Below are 13,876 nucleotides of genomic sequence, written 5' to 3'. Positions count from 1 at the left end.
TCATTGACCAATCAGAAGGAGTTCCAGTTACACAAGAATCTCAACCTTTATCTGTTTTCAGCCAGGTATAATACTTTATGTTTAATCTATCTTTTATTATAAATTATAATGTTCCATAATGTGAAAATGATTACTCAATTTGACTTTATCCTTCATGATGATAAAATGCAGGATAAAGTTAGAGCAAGGCCTCCAAAGCTTCATGTTAAAAAAGGAAAAACAACAATCCCAGCCTCACCACAACCGGCTGCAGCTACAACAATTCCAATTTCAGCTGAAACAATCAAGGGCACCAGTTCTGCTACTGCGAAGAAACTTGCTAGTTTCATGACTTTTGTACCAACTCCCGGATTCAAACACCCGAAAAAGAAAGACAACGATGTTTGAGTTGTGTTGTTCATTAAGGGCTAAATTATGTATTTTGTAAAGGGCTGCTACTTTAGAATCTTTATGCATTAGACATATTGAAGTACTTGTTCATATTTTGGTATAGCCCAAAATTAAGTAACTTATGTTTGATATTACGAAGACTTCATTAATAGGTTTGGTATTATTGTGAAGACTATATTAGCATGCTTATATGGACATGCAAATGCTTTGATTTTAATACATCTGGTTAGACTTAATTTATCTTATGCAAAAATGTTTAGACTTATTTTTTATTCATCTGTTTTTAGAATTGTGTAAAAATTTGTTAAGCTAATGTAAAAATATGCAGGTTGCATGATTGTTAATGGATATTCAAAAATATTCAAAGTGATTTATTACATTTCACCAATAATCTTAATAAGATACAACAAAACAACATCACCAATGCTTTTACAACTTTTTCACTTTCCCACTGATTTGACACAAAATGCTCCAACCACTAACATAAGCATTATTACTAGGACAAACATGAAAAAAAACAACATCTTCACTACTCTGACTTCAGCTTCCAAACTACCCATTCTCCAACCTAGTTTCACTTTCCAATCTTCATAATCACTTTCAACTTCAAACTCTGCTTCTGCCCCACCATTTGCAACTTCAAAAGCATCATATTCATTATCATCTACCCAACTAAAGTAGTTACAATGGCTGCCTTTCTGCACATGTGAAGTGATAAATTTGAATCTCATATCAATGGTGAAAGAGGGGTTCAAGAAACTATGGTTCATACCAATTTAAACTCACCCCATATCTTGGACAAGTGTGAAATAACCTTCCTGGGTTTTCTGGTGTTGAGGATTTCTTGATCACAGTTTTCAGCCCACAGAAACAAATTCTGTCCATCTTCATCCTCCTTTTTCGCATGGACGAGCTAGAGCCGAAGCTACCAACCGATCGCGGTGATAACCCAGCACTTCGACCTCCACCGGCGCTCTGCATTCGAGCTTCTAAACCTGGGTGATGTCTTTGCACCACTGCAACACCACTCCTTAATGTTTCCGTTCAATTTGGGGGTTAGGGTTTATAAAATGGGAATAGGGATTAATTTGACATAATAAGTAGAACATATCTTGTTAGCTTTCAACTGGGTACACACTTATTAACACACATGTCACTTAACGGTCCACCTGTACTGCCGTTAACGGAATCTTTGAGTCCACTAACAGAAGAATAAACGTGATTGATGTCTAATCTTTCGAGGATTAATTTGATTAAAAAAATTTTTCAGGGACAAAATTGACGATCGTACAATCTTTCGGGGACCAATTTGAACATTAACCCTTTTTTCAACACAATCGTGATTTTCTTCTTTTCTTACATTTAAAGCTAACTGCTCTAAAACTGAATTAGGCTTTTAATTCTCAGCTACTTGCCTTCTTCCATTCACGTTCGATTTAATGCACTTTAATGGCTTAGTTGGCGGTTAGGACGTGTCTTCTTCTTGTTTCTTTGCAACCACACCTTTCAAGTTTGAAGGGAGTAACCGAGTAATGCTACTATTTATTTATAATTATTATACTCTCATGCTGATCAACATATTAATATTGTAATGGTGAGAAATATATGAAGTTAATCTCATATAAAAAAAAAATTGAGAAATTTATAAAAATGAGAGGCTAATAATTTGATATTTTAAGATTTTTAGTTGGAACCTATTTTATGTTCTGCCCAACAAAACATTTGAAATTCTAAAATACCATAATAGCCAACTAGCTAGCCACCCCAGCTTGTTTTTCAAAAACCACATTAGTATTATATTTTCATGTTATTATACAATGTTTTCTTGAAATAAATAAAAGAATAAAGAATGAATAATAAAGATAAAATTTTAAAAAATGAAAAGATAAATATGAAAAAATAGTTATAAGTATAAAAGATAAAAAGATAACATATATAAATATATAGGAACACTAAATGAGCAGTTATATATAAAACCCTGTTGGTATTGTATATACTATATAGAATAGATATTGATAAGTATTAGTTTCTTAAAATGAAAAAAAAAAGAGACACGGAAAGATTAGCCAAATATAATTGGTTTATGTGTGAAATCAGATACTATCGAAGTTGGATTCAATTTAAAAAATGAATAAAAAATGATTTATTAAAGAAGGGTCTAGTTTACTTTTCGTTTTAAGAGAATAAAAATAAAAATTGGTTGGTCGTCTATAAAAAGAATGAAGAAAGAAGAGTGTAACACGTTAAGGCTCACACGAACAACATAACAAAAAGGGTGTATCACCATTCTTAGTTCTCATTAATCTCTCTTCATTATTTCCCAAACTATGTCTCACAATTTCACCAATCCCTTGTTCTTATTCTTGGCAATGGATTATATGTTCATTTTTGGAAGTGTCATAGCTTCTAGTTTGGTGCTTGTGCTTTTTCTGTACGGTTCTGTATCAAACAAGAGAAAATCCAGTGATCCAAGTGCAACAACACATGCACAAAGTATAAAGACATCAGAAAATGGTACATGGACTCCACCAGAAGTCTCAGAAGGATGTGATGACATCATCATTGTAGGTGCTGGTGTTGCTGGTGCAGCCCTTGCTTTCACTCTTGGAAAGGTAGTACAAATGCTTCTTTTCTAGTTTCCTCTATTTAGAATTCTATTTTATATTATACCCTCTAAATAAGTCTTAACTCATAGATAAGATCTTATACTATGGTCTAACTGAATTGACATAAATAATGTTAGCTTATAAGACTGTTCTGAATGAAATTATGTAAGTTGAATATGGATAAAATGCAGAAAATGTAGTTATAGGCCCCAAAGAATGTGTATTCTAGAGAGAATAGTGTTTGGTATATATCCATTTTCTGTTTTTGTTTCTATGGCTTGGAGCTCCAATGGTTCTTTTTCATGAAGGGAAGCATAGATATATGTTCTAGAATTTAATTTTGATGCACTGTCAGTATCAAATAGTTTTACACGTTCTAAAGGGATGAATGAACAAGACAGGATTGTGGATTTTGTCTCAGGATGGAAGACGAGTTCATGTTATCGAAAGGGACTTGAATGAACAAGACAGGATTGTGGGTGAATTGCTTCAACCTGGGGGCTATCTTAAGCTGATTGAGTTAGGACTTGAGGGTAAGCAAGAAATATTCAATCTTGAATTCCTGATGGATAACAAGGTTTTTTGTGACAAATTATTGAAGAATTTCAATCTTAGGTATGAACACATTCCCCCTGACTCTGCTCATCAAATTCAAGGCTCTTAATAGAATGAATGTTATGAGTTGTTGCAGATTGTGTGGATGAAATTGATGCACAACAAGTCTTTGGCTATGCCCTTTACAAAGATGAGAAAAATACCAAGCTCTCTTATCCCTTGGAAAAGTTTAGTTCTGATATTTCCGGTAAAAGCTTTCACAATGGCCGTTTCATCCAAAGAATGCGAGCGAAGGCTTCTTCTCTTCCCAAGTATAATTTTCTCACCAAGTTCACAATTTGATTCTTGAATAAATAGCTATACATGAAGACATGAAGTTCATATGATCTTGCTTTTGTACTACTATGTTTTGCAGTGTAAAGTTAGAACAAGGAACTGTCACATCTCTATTAGAAGAAAATGGAATTGTCAAAGGAGTTCACTACAAAACTAAGAGTGGAGAAGAGCTTACAGCAAAGGCTCCTCTCACCATAGTTTGTGATGGTTGTTTTTCCAACTTAAGGCGTTCTCTTTGCGATCCTAAGGTATGAATTCTATCACATATTGTAGAATAGAATAATGGTTCATAGTTCAAAGTTATTCAAGATATTTTTTAACTTTCTTCAGGTTGATCTACCATCTTATTTTGTTGGTCTGATCCTTGAGAACTGTAATCTTCCATATGCAAACCATGGACATGTTATCTTAGGTGATCCTTCACCAATCTTATTTTATCCAATCAGCAGCACTGAAATTCGGTGTTTGGTGGATGTGCCTGGCCAAAAACTACCTTCTCTTGGCAATGGCGACATGGCACGTTATCTGAAAACAGTGGTGGCTCCTCAGGTAGAAACCTGAACCATTCTGAGATTTGATACTTTTGTAAATAATGAACATTCTTGAATGTGGACTAGTATGTATGAATGTTTCATCAGGTGCCTTCAGAGCTGCATGATTCTTTTATAGCAACAGTGGAAAAAGGGAACATAAGAAGCATGCCAAATAGAAGCATGCCTGCATCACCATATCCAACACCTGGTGCTCTTCTAATGGGTGACGCATTCAACATGCGTCACCCTTTAACAGGAGGGGGAATGACTGTGGCCTTGTCTGACATTGTTCTGCTAAGAGATCTTCTTAGGCCTTTGCGCGATCTCCATGATTCTACTGCTCTTTGCAAGTATCTTGAATCATTCTACACTCTACGTAAGGTATAATAAGTTTAGCATTGTCCAAACTACTTCGCTCAAAAGCTTAAGCTTATAGAAAGAGACGCATGAATAGTTATATTTCTAATACGCTTTTCATGCAAGAGCTTCTCTTTTTAATCATAAAAATTCTGATATCATGTCATGAAATGTGAATTGTTTATATCTCTAATAAGGATATTATAGATTAATACAGTATCTAGATATATCTCGGGTTGATTTTATGTTGAATGTGTTTGCATTGCAGCCAGTGGCATCAACCATAAACACATTGGCAGGTGCATTGTACAAGGTGTTCTGCGCATCACCTGATCCGGCTAGGAAGGAAATGAGGCAAGCATGTTTTGATTATTTGAGACTTGGAGGCGTGTTCTCTCAGGGACCAATAGCTCTACTCTCTGGTCTCAATCCTCGCCCATTAAGCTTGGTTCTCCATTTCTTTGCTGTCGCTATATATGGCGTTGGCCGCTTGCTCGTGCCATTTCCTTCACCAACACGCATGTGGATTGGAGCTAGATTGATCTCTGTGAGTTCTTTTTTTTTTTGCACATTTTTAACGTATATTTCATATTAACATGTATTGTAGACTAATAGCTGAACAGTATTTGAATTTTTTTTGTAAGCTTGGCATAATTGGTGAAATATTAAGCTGCATTTTTTTTCGAAATTGGGAGGAACTGACACTGAATATTGTGTTTAGTAATCAGAGACCGAATTTTTTTCAGTCATGGAATACAAAATTTCAGTTTATCCGATATCTCTAAAAAGTGGAGACATAGGAACTGAAATTTCTAAAAACAAAGACTAAATTTTAATAACATTTCTTACAAAAAATACTATCATTTAACTTTTCAATTCCAAATCTACTTTTCAGTCTCCATATTTATTTTCAACTAGATATGATACTGAGACATAACTAATCTTATACATTTACACCAAACACAATACATTTAATCTTAGTTTCCTTCCAAACGCAACCTTAATAATGTTTGTTTATCATTTATGATTTGCTCTGCAACAAGCTCAAAAACATTTTGCTGATATTTCAGGGAGCATCAGGTATAATCTTCCCTATTATCAAGGCTGAAGGAGTTAGACAAATGTTCTTCCCAGTAACTGTGCCAGCATACTACAGAACTCCCCCTGTTAATTTGCAGAACTAAATGATACTTGCAATATGTTTGTTCCATTGTCTTGCGACAATGACAGTTAAAGAATAACAGAATATAAGTCAGTGTCCAACTTGTTTGCAATTGTAATTAGTATCTTGCCAAAAATAAATAAGACATTGATTTTGTGCAATTTGTATCATAAAATTTGAAGAAGTAATTTTGAATACGGGACAAAACAAAGTTCCCAAACACAAATCTTGTAAGAATTAATTGGTCTGTACTCTATATACAGTATGATTTATTGACCTCTATGCATATCAGTGAATACAAGAGGCAATAGTGATGAGGGTAGTGCTGAAACTTTGAAATATGTAGTTGTAGATTTGTAGTGTGTTAAATGAACCGGTCCTACATTGAAATGGCCATAAAATGTAGAACATGATAATGAGTAATGATGATTCTTGTATTCTGAAAGCGGAAAGACTTTTGACTTTTGATTTTGTGCAAAAAATAGTAATTCAACTTGCATTTGTTTAAGTGTATAGAATACGAAATATAAAATTGTATTAGGCAAATAACGCATTATGTCAAAAGATATTAAATTAGTATATTTTATGTCTATTCTAATAGAAAAAATATAGAAATACTAACAAGAGATATAATTTATTTTTTATTTTTTAATTAATTTTTTATAATTATATTTTTTATTATTATATTTTTTTCTTAAATTTTTTAAATAAAAAATAAAAATAAATTAAATTTTTATAATTTATTTTAATTTATTATTAAATAAATATAAAAATATTAATTTTTATGTCTCTATTTTTTATATTTTATTTTTAATATTTTATTTTATTTTTAACGAAAGCCTTATATACTTATCACTTGCTTAGGCTTATAGCTACTATATAAAATTTAATATTTCTCTCAGTTGAGGGGGGTTACTTGAATTGAGGCAAATTGGTTGTAACTCACATTTATCCGTGGTTCTTTAAAAATTCTTTTATAGTTTTGGGAAAATGTTTGTAGGGTCATCCATAATTGCAAATGTAGTTACATATACCATCAATACAATTAAGCATTTAAGCTTTTCTGGTTCCGCCTTCTACTTCGCCATCCACACCCTCCTGTATGTAGGCCTAAAGCCAAAGTGAGCTGCCGTTGCATTTAGAAGCACCTTGATGTTCACGGATGCGTCAGCCCTAACCATTGGCATGATGAATGTCGCTATCACGTGGTAGTCCAAGCTCCTATGGTCGCTGGAGATGGAGGTGGCGAGACAGGTATGCGGCCCGTTGTACCGCTTGACTTCCCATATGCCCTTGCGTTGTCGGAGGCTCAGCCTAATCAACCATGTGCACCTATTCCCAAACTCAGAACACTTTCTCACGTACCTGCGATAGTCAGACTCAACTACCTTGTACTGTACCCCTCGGCGGATGCTGTACGTCTTGACACTCAACAGCGCCTCATCTTTATCCTGGAATTGTTGACCAACCTGGAACTCTGTCATACCAGCAGACCCTTTGGTATCTCTAGCGCCAAATCCAGCTAGCTGCCTAGGATGTTCGTCCTGCCTCATGGCATCCAGATCCAAAGATGAAAAATGGGGTGGGTACTGATGTATGCCAGAACTAGAACCACCAGTAGGCCTTATCGGATCACTCGCTCCAACATCATCGCCACTTTCATCAGCGATAATATCCGACTCGACTTCATCATCATCTGGATCATCACACAATCCCTCTCCAACACCAGCCGGCGGAGGACACTGTACTTCAGTCGGATGATGTTCCCCATATCCAACCTCGTCTCCAACATTGCCGCCGAGATCAACAGCAAACGATGGGGAGGCGGCAGGCTGGACCGCTGCCTCATACACTGGAACAGAGGAAGAAGCAACCGCAGGTCTCGAGCTCGAACCGGCCGCCGTGGCTATAGTGTTGGCATTCCGGTTCGACCCACCAGAGCTAGATACCACGTCGACGAACTTCGCCAACAGCTCTGGTGTCCTCACCTCGGGAAACTGCCTACGAGAGAGAAACATGACCTGCAAGTCCTCATCACTCCCGATCGTGAAACAATCATACTTCACCGTATCGTGGAGCACCGTGATTGGAATGCGATAGAAAAACTTCTTAACACTTTTCACTCCTTCCAGACCAAGTTTGCCAAGCACGGAGCTAACGAGAGCATCGTAACTGGTCGTTGGGCTCACGATAATACATAGAGGATCCATATCCGTGAACTTCACGCCAGACCGAGTTTTTCTCTTAATCGATCCTCTGTGATGTACTAGCACTAGAAAACTATCCTCACTAGCCATCTCACCTCTTTGTTCACAGCAACATGATTTCCCACCATATATATAGAAAACCACTCCAAACTAATTCGAATCAACTTCATTCGCACCATATATATATAATTCGAATCAATTACATTCGAATTACCTAGTATTAGTAATTCGAATCAATATGTCTCGAAATATGCAATTCTTCACCATTTCATACTAATTCGAATTAATATAGTTCGATTTATATTTTGGTGATTCGAATCTTATTGATTCGAATTACGTGTTAGTTTTCATGCATAATTCGAATCAAATCGATTCGAATTACGTGTGACTATGCTTGCATAATTCGGCCCAATTCAATTTGAACTACGTTGAAAGATTGACAAATATTAATTCGAATTCAATCAATTCGAATTATGTGCGAGGCTAATTCGAATCCTATTGATTCGAATTATATAAATATCTAATCTGGTGGATTGTTATAGCAAAGTTTGATTTGGCGGATTTGGGTAAATTTGAGCTGGCCTTGGCTCATTTGAGTTTTTTGTCCTAAAATATATATTAAAAATATATATAAATAAATAGATAGTAATTAACTTAGTGATTAATTTTTATATTTTTGTATGAAAAATACTATATGCACAATTCACTTCTCTCTATATCTTTTTGCTTTTAATATTAAAAATAATTAATAAAAAGAAACAAAAAATATCGTTTATACCATAAATTATAGAAAAAGTGTGACAAATATTATTTCACCTCTTGTATAGAATACTAGAATGTGATTGGAACCTAACAAGCCACAATGGTTAGGGCTGACGCATCCGTGAACATCAAGGTGCTTCTAAATGCAACGGCAGCTCACTTTGGCTTTAGGCCTACATACAGGAGGGTGTGGATGGCGAAGTAGAAGGCGGTCGCAATTATCTACGGGGACTGGGATGAGTCGTACAACGAGCTCCCTCGGTGGGTCTTAGGAGTTCAATTGACTATGCCTGGCACTGTAGCAGTCCTCAGGACCTGCCCTGTTCGAGTGGGTGGACAGGTGGACGAGTCTCAGGCTTATTTTCATAGGATGTTCTGGACTTTTCCCCCTTGTATCGAAGCATTTCGTCATTGCAAGCCGTTGGTGAGTATTAACGGCACCCATCTATATGGCAAGTATGGGGGAACGTTGCTTGTGGCGATTGCACAAGACGGGAATTCCAACATACCCCCTATGGCATTCGCACTAGTTGAGGGTGAAAATGCTCAGTCATGGTTCTTCTTTCTCTCCCACCTCCGTCAGCACGTGACACCTCAGCCAGGTCTGTTAGTTATTTCAGATAGGCACAACGGCATCAAGGCAGCACTTGAGGCACCTGATGGGGGATGGCTACCTCCGTCTGCATACCGGGCATTCTGCATTCGACACGTTGTAGCGAATTTCGCCCTCACCTTCAAGGGCAAAGATGCCCGAAGGCTTCTTGTGAACGCCGTATATGCGAAGACCGAGGTGGAGTTTGACTACTGGTTTGACATCCTGCGCTCCGAGAATCCGGCAATGTGTGACTGGGCGAACCGAATTGAGTACTCGTTGTGGACACAGTACTGTGATGAGGGTCGGAGATTCGGGCACATGACGACCAATATATCAGAGTGTGTCAATTCAATCCTGAAGGGGGTAAGGAACCTCCCTGTGTGCTCGCTAGTGAAGGCCACATACGGAAGGCTGGCTGAGCTATTTGTCCGTAAGGGTAGGGAGGCCGAGGCTCAGATGGGTACCGGACAACAATTCAGTCAATACCTAGTAAAGTGTATCGAGGCCAACCTGAAGACAGCCAGGTGCTTCACGGTGACTGTTTATGACAGGGATAACTCGGAGTACACCGTGGCAGAGACGACGCCAACAGGTTCATTCTCACTTGGTACCTACAGGGTCTCACTGGGGTCTCAAAATTGTGATTGTGGATACTTCCAAGCACTTCATTTCCCGTGTCCTCACGCATTGGCATGCTGTGCTTATTCACGTCTTACTTGGCAGCCTTACGTCCACCAGGTCTATCGCCTTAGTTCCGTTTTCGGTGTCTACCAGATGGGATTTACACCTCCTATTCCGGAGAATTTCTGGCCACCCTATGCCGGGCCTACCATTATACCGGATCCGAACATGAGGCGTGCGAAGGAGGGTCGTCCAAGGTCCACACGCATTCGCACCAACATGGATGATGCAGATCCGAACCGGCCAAAGAGATGCGGCCTCTGCAGGCAGCCCGGACACACTCGTCGGAATTGTCCTCAAGCCGGACGACACACCGGGACAGTTGGGAATGAGTAGGAGCGTTGCTGCGTCTGGTTTTATTTATTTTACATTCAGCACATGTATTTTACTTCAGTTATCAACCAGTGTTCTACGTGGAACTAAGTTGTAACTTATAAGTTATGAAAGTTGAATGTCAGTTTAATTATGGATTTAAGTTTCTAAAACAAAGTTCATAAGCTAATGGGATGTCTGATAATACATAACATAATTAGAAAGTAACTGCTGCTTCAACAAATATCTTAATGAAAGCATACATATGAATGATAACCAACAAAGAAGGTACATAAGATAAACATAACAACACGACATACACCAATGTCCCTAAGTCATCTAAAGAGGTGAGACCCCATGAAACAACGGCGTGGAACCCGTGTCCTGTGTGGTCGCCGTGCAAGTGGCTCCTCGTCCTCAATCGAGTCGCTGTCGTCATCAGGAGTTGCCTGTGTCGGGGTCCTCGGCGGGACATGGACGGGTCTGGATGATGACAGGCCGGCAACTGAATGTGACCCCAGAGTCTGGTCCGATGCAGGTGTCCGACCAAGGGCAAAGGTATGCACAGGAGGCACCGTGGGTGGCTCGTTTAGATCTACGTCTAGCAGTGCCTGTGGCCCTGACGTGTGAACCCATCCTGGTGCAGCCTCATCCTCCTGCATGATGGTCCTGATATCCTCAAGGAAATGCGGTCCACCGAACTCGGCAACAGCGCCATCGCTAGCAAGGAAGTCTGGAAACATAGAGCCCGGACTCACCCATGGAGTACTCTCTTGAAGGGTCTGATCGTCACCGGGAACACCGACAAAATAATCTCCAAGAGGTCCACCCACACCACCAGCGTCAGCGTGGCTCGTGGGATCTCCCATACCAGATCCATACCACTCACCATCATGACCCCCCTGATGGGGCCTATCAACCCCCGCTGCTTCACCTCCTCCAGCTGCATCCCCCACAGGCTGATGGGCAGCCTCCCTAGGCGCAGCTCCTCTCCTCCTGCCTCCACGACCACGTCGTCTCCCACCACCCCTAACTGCGTCGTGAACGTCATCCATAGCTTGCTCCAACCAATCTACCTCACGCTGGCTACGACGTGTCCCGACTCGGGCTCTCCTCTCAATACGACGTCTGTCAGGAACATCGTCGACTCGGTCCATCTCTGGCACTCGGCCTGCACCCCTCTGCGTAGCCTCCTCCGGAATAGGAATACCTCTCGGATCCCCCAAGAGCATCTCCGGTGAAAGGAACCTCTTTCCATGCTGATGCCACCATGCCAAGAACTCATGGGAGGGGCCGGGATCGGGCACGATGTCGAACTGTAAAATGTGCTTCGCACGCTCCTGCCAGTGAAGATGCCAGTCAGGTAAGTGCGACGGGAACCAACGGTCACCTCCTCTCCCGTCCTTCGACATCAAGAAGTCGATGTTCAGGGCGGGACGCGGTGGGGGCTGAACGCCACCAAACTGCGATAACACTCTATCAACCTGATGCCACTCGACCACCGCAAAATAAATCAGGGACGTCACACGCCGCCATAACATCGTATGCCGAGGCTCCAAGACCTCCGGATGGACAACCTGGATGACGTCGAGTGTGCTATAGGGCATCCATATGAACTGTAAAAAAACCAGATAAACACAATTTTATACTTCTGACACAAAATATAAACTGAAAGAACAGGTGGATATAGATATGGGCTCAGCGTATTTACATCCCGAGGCTGTAACAAGTCGATCTTCAGGCGAGCCATCTGTACGCGAGGTCCCTTGTTGCTAATCCCAGGATTGTAACCAGACCATCTGCGTAACAAGTTAAACATTTTAATGCGTTCATGACTCACTCTAGAATGCATGAAACTGCTTGTATAATCGAAAATAGATACAATAGGCATACATAATACAAAACAATATCGGTACCTCGAGGCAAAGGGCCAGCTAAACGCATCATACCCAGTAGGCCTAAAAGTAGGAAACCTCCAGAAGATCCAAGACTGTAGTAACTATAAAGGCCCAGCTAACTTCACGACATGTCTGTTGGTGACCCGGCACATGCACCGGTACAACCATGCTAGTGCCGCCGACCCCCAACTGTAGCCACCCATCTCCTCAAGCCGAGCAACATAAGGTAGCCATCTGATGTGTATACGATTGCCGGACTTATCGGCAAACAGCTGCGTGCCCAGTAACATCATCATATAGGCACGGGCAAAGCGCCTAACTGTATCCTCGTCTGCCCCGTCGGGACACTCTCCAAATGTCTCCTGGAACCAGGTGCAGTTCACTGTGAATTTCTGAACTTGGTTCTCGGGAGGTAAAACACCAAGTAACTCATGGAACCACTGCCAGGCGGGCCTCCCACCCTCAATGTAAAGGTGGAAGTCTGTCAGGCAACCACTGACGTAATGTCCGTCAACTGGCAACCCCAGCTGGTATGCGACGTCCTGAAGCGTGATGGTGCACTCTCCGAACGGCATGTGGAAGGTGTGCGTCTCAGGCCGCCACCTCTCGACGAATGCACTGACTAGGGGCTCGTCTAGTCGAAACCATCTGTCGTTCAGTCTCGCAAGATGGTACAAGCCGGCCATCTGCAAGTACGGAACGTACCTCTCATCAAGACGCATCCCCTGCTGCCGCCTAACGCTGGATATGCAACGCCGAGGCTGGGCAGTAGATAAACCGCACAATTAGAACATATGCACAAACCACTAACATATACAATTTACTTCATAAGGAACCGAAAAATAAATCGTAAAACTCAACATATAGTAAATGAATTATCAACATTGTCTTCAGAAACAGCTAACACAAATCACGTGAAAAAACCATTAACAAATACAACAATCACTAACAAGTAAAACTGTTAACAAAAACAGCTACCACATACCTCTATCATAAACCACTACCCTAAACCACTAACCGTCACTAAAACCACTATCAAAAACCATTAACAAAAACCCCTAACAAAAACCAATAACAAAACCCACTAACACAAAAACCATTAACAAAAACCTAAACCCTACACCACTATCGTAAACCGCTAACACTGACGTAAACCGCTATAAAAAACCATTAAAAAAACCACTTGCCCACACCACTATCCTAAACCGCTAACACTAACATAAACCGCTATAAAAAACCATTAACAAAAACCACTTGCCTAAACCACTATCCTAAACCCCTATCCTAAACCGCTATCCCAAACCACTTCCCTAAACCACTATCCTAAACCACTAACAATAACATAAACCATTATCAAAAACCAATAACAAATACCACTATCACTAAACCACTATCATAAGACACGGACAAATGGCACTATCATAAACCGCTTTCATCAACCACTACCATAAACCACTAACAGAAAACACTATCAACAACGCA

General features: G+C 40.1%; 2 protein-coding genes across 3 annotated transcripts; both read left to right on the top strand.

The window, feature by feature from the left end:
- The first annotated feature begins 2,388 nt into the window (after positions 1–2,388).
- LOC112714750 (squalene monooxygenase SE1) lies at positions 2,389–6,384 on the top strand. Of its 2 annotated transcripts, XM_072204469.1 has the most exons (9): positions 2,595–3,002; positions 3,418–3,529; positions 3,688–3,862; positions 3,967–4,135; positions 4,218–4,436; positions 4,526–4,628; positions 4,677–4,801; positions 5,046–5,324; positions 5,848–6,384. In XM_072204469.1, exons 1-9 carry the CDS (start codon positions 2,718–2,720, stop codon positions 5,959–5,961), a joined length of 1,581 nt encoding a protein of 526 aa, XP_072060570.1. In that variant the 5' UTR covers positions 2,595–2,717; the 3' UTR covers positions 5,962–6,384. The 2 variants fall into 2 exon arrangements, with proteins under 2 accessions (XP_025622200.1, XP_072060570.1); XM_025766415.3 differs by having other exon boundaries at positions 2,389–3,002; positions 4,526–4,801.
- Positions 6,385–9,194: 2,810 nt separating this feature from the next.
- Positions 9,195–10,520, top strand: LOC112717207 (uncharacterized). Its single transcript, XM_025769302.1, has one exon. It carries the CDS (start codon positions 9,195–9,197, stop codon positions 10,518–10,520), a length of 1,326 nt encoding a protein of 441 aa, XP_025625087.1.
- Positions 10,521–13,876: the final 3,356 nt, after the last annotated feature.

The sequence above is a fragment of the Arachis hypogaea genome, chromosome 10, assembly GCF_003086295.3.
Source record: "Arachis hypogaea cultivar Tifrunner chromosome 10, arahy.Tifrunner.gnm2.J5K5, whole genome shotgun sequence".
NCBI classification, from domain to species: domain Eukaryota; kingdom Viridiplantae; phylum Streptophyta; class Magnoliopsida; order Fabales; family Fabaceae; genus Arachis; species Arachis hypogaea.
This window is presented reverse-complemented; position numbering and strand designations above follow the sequence as displayed.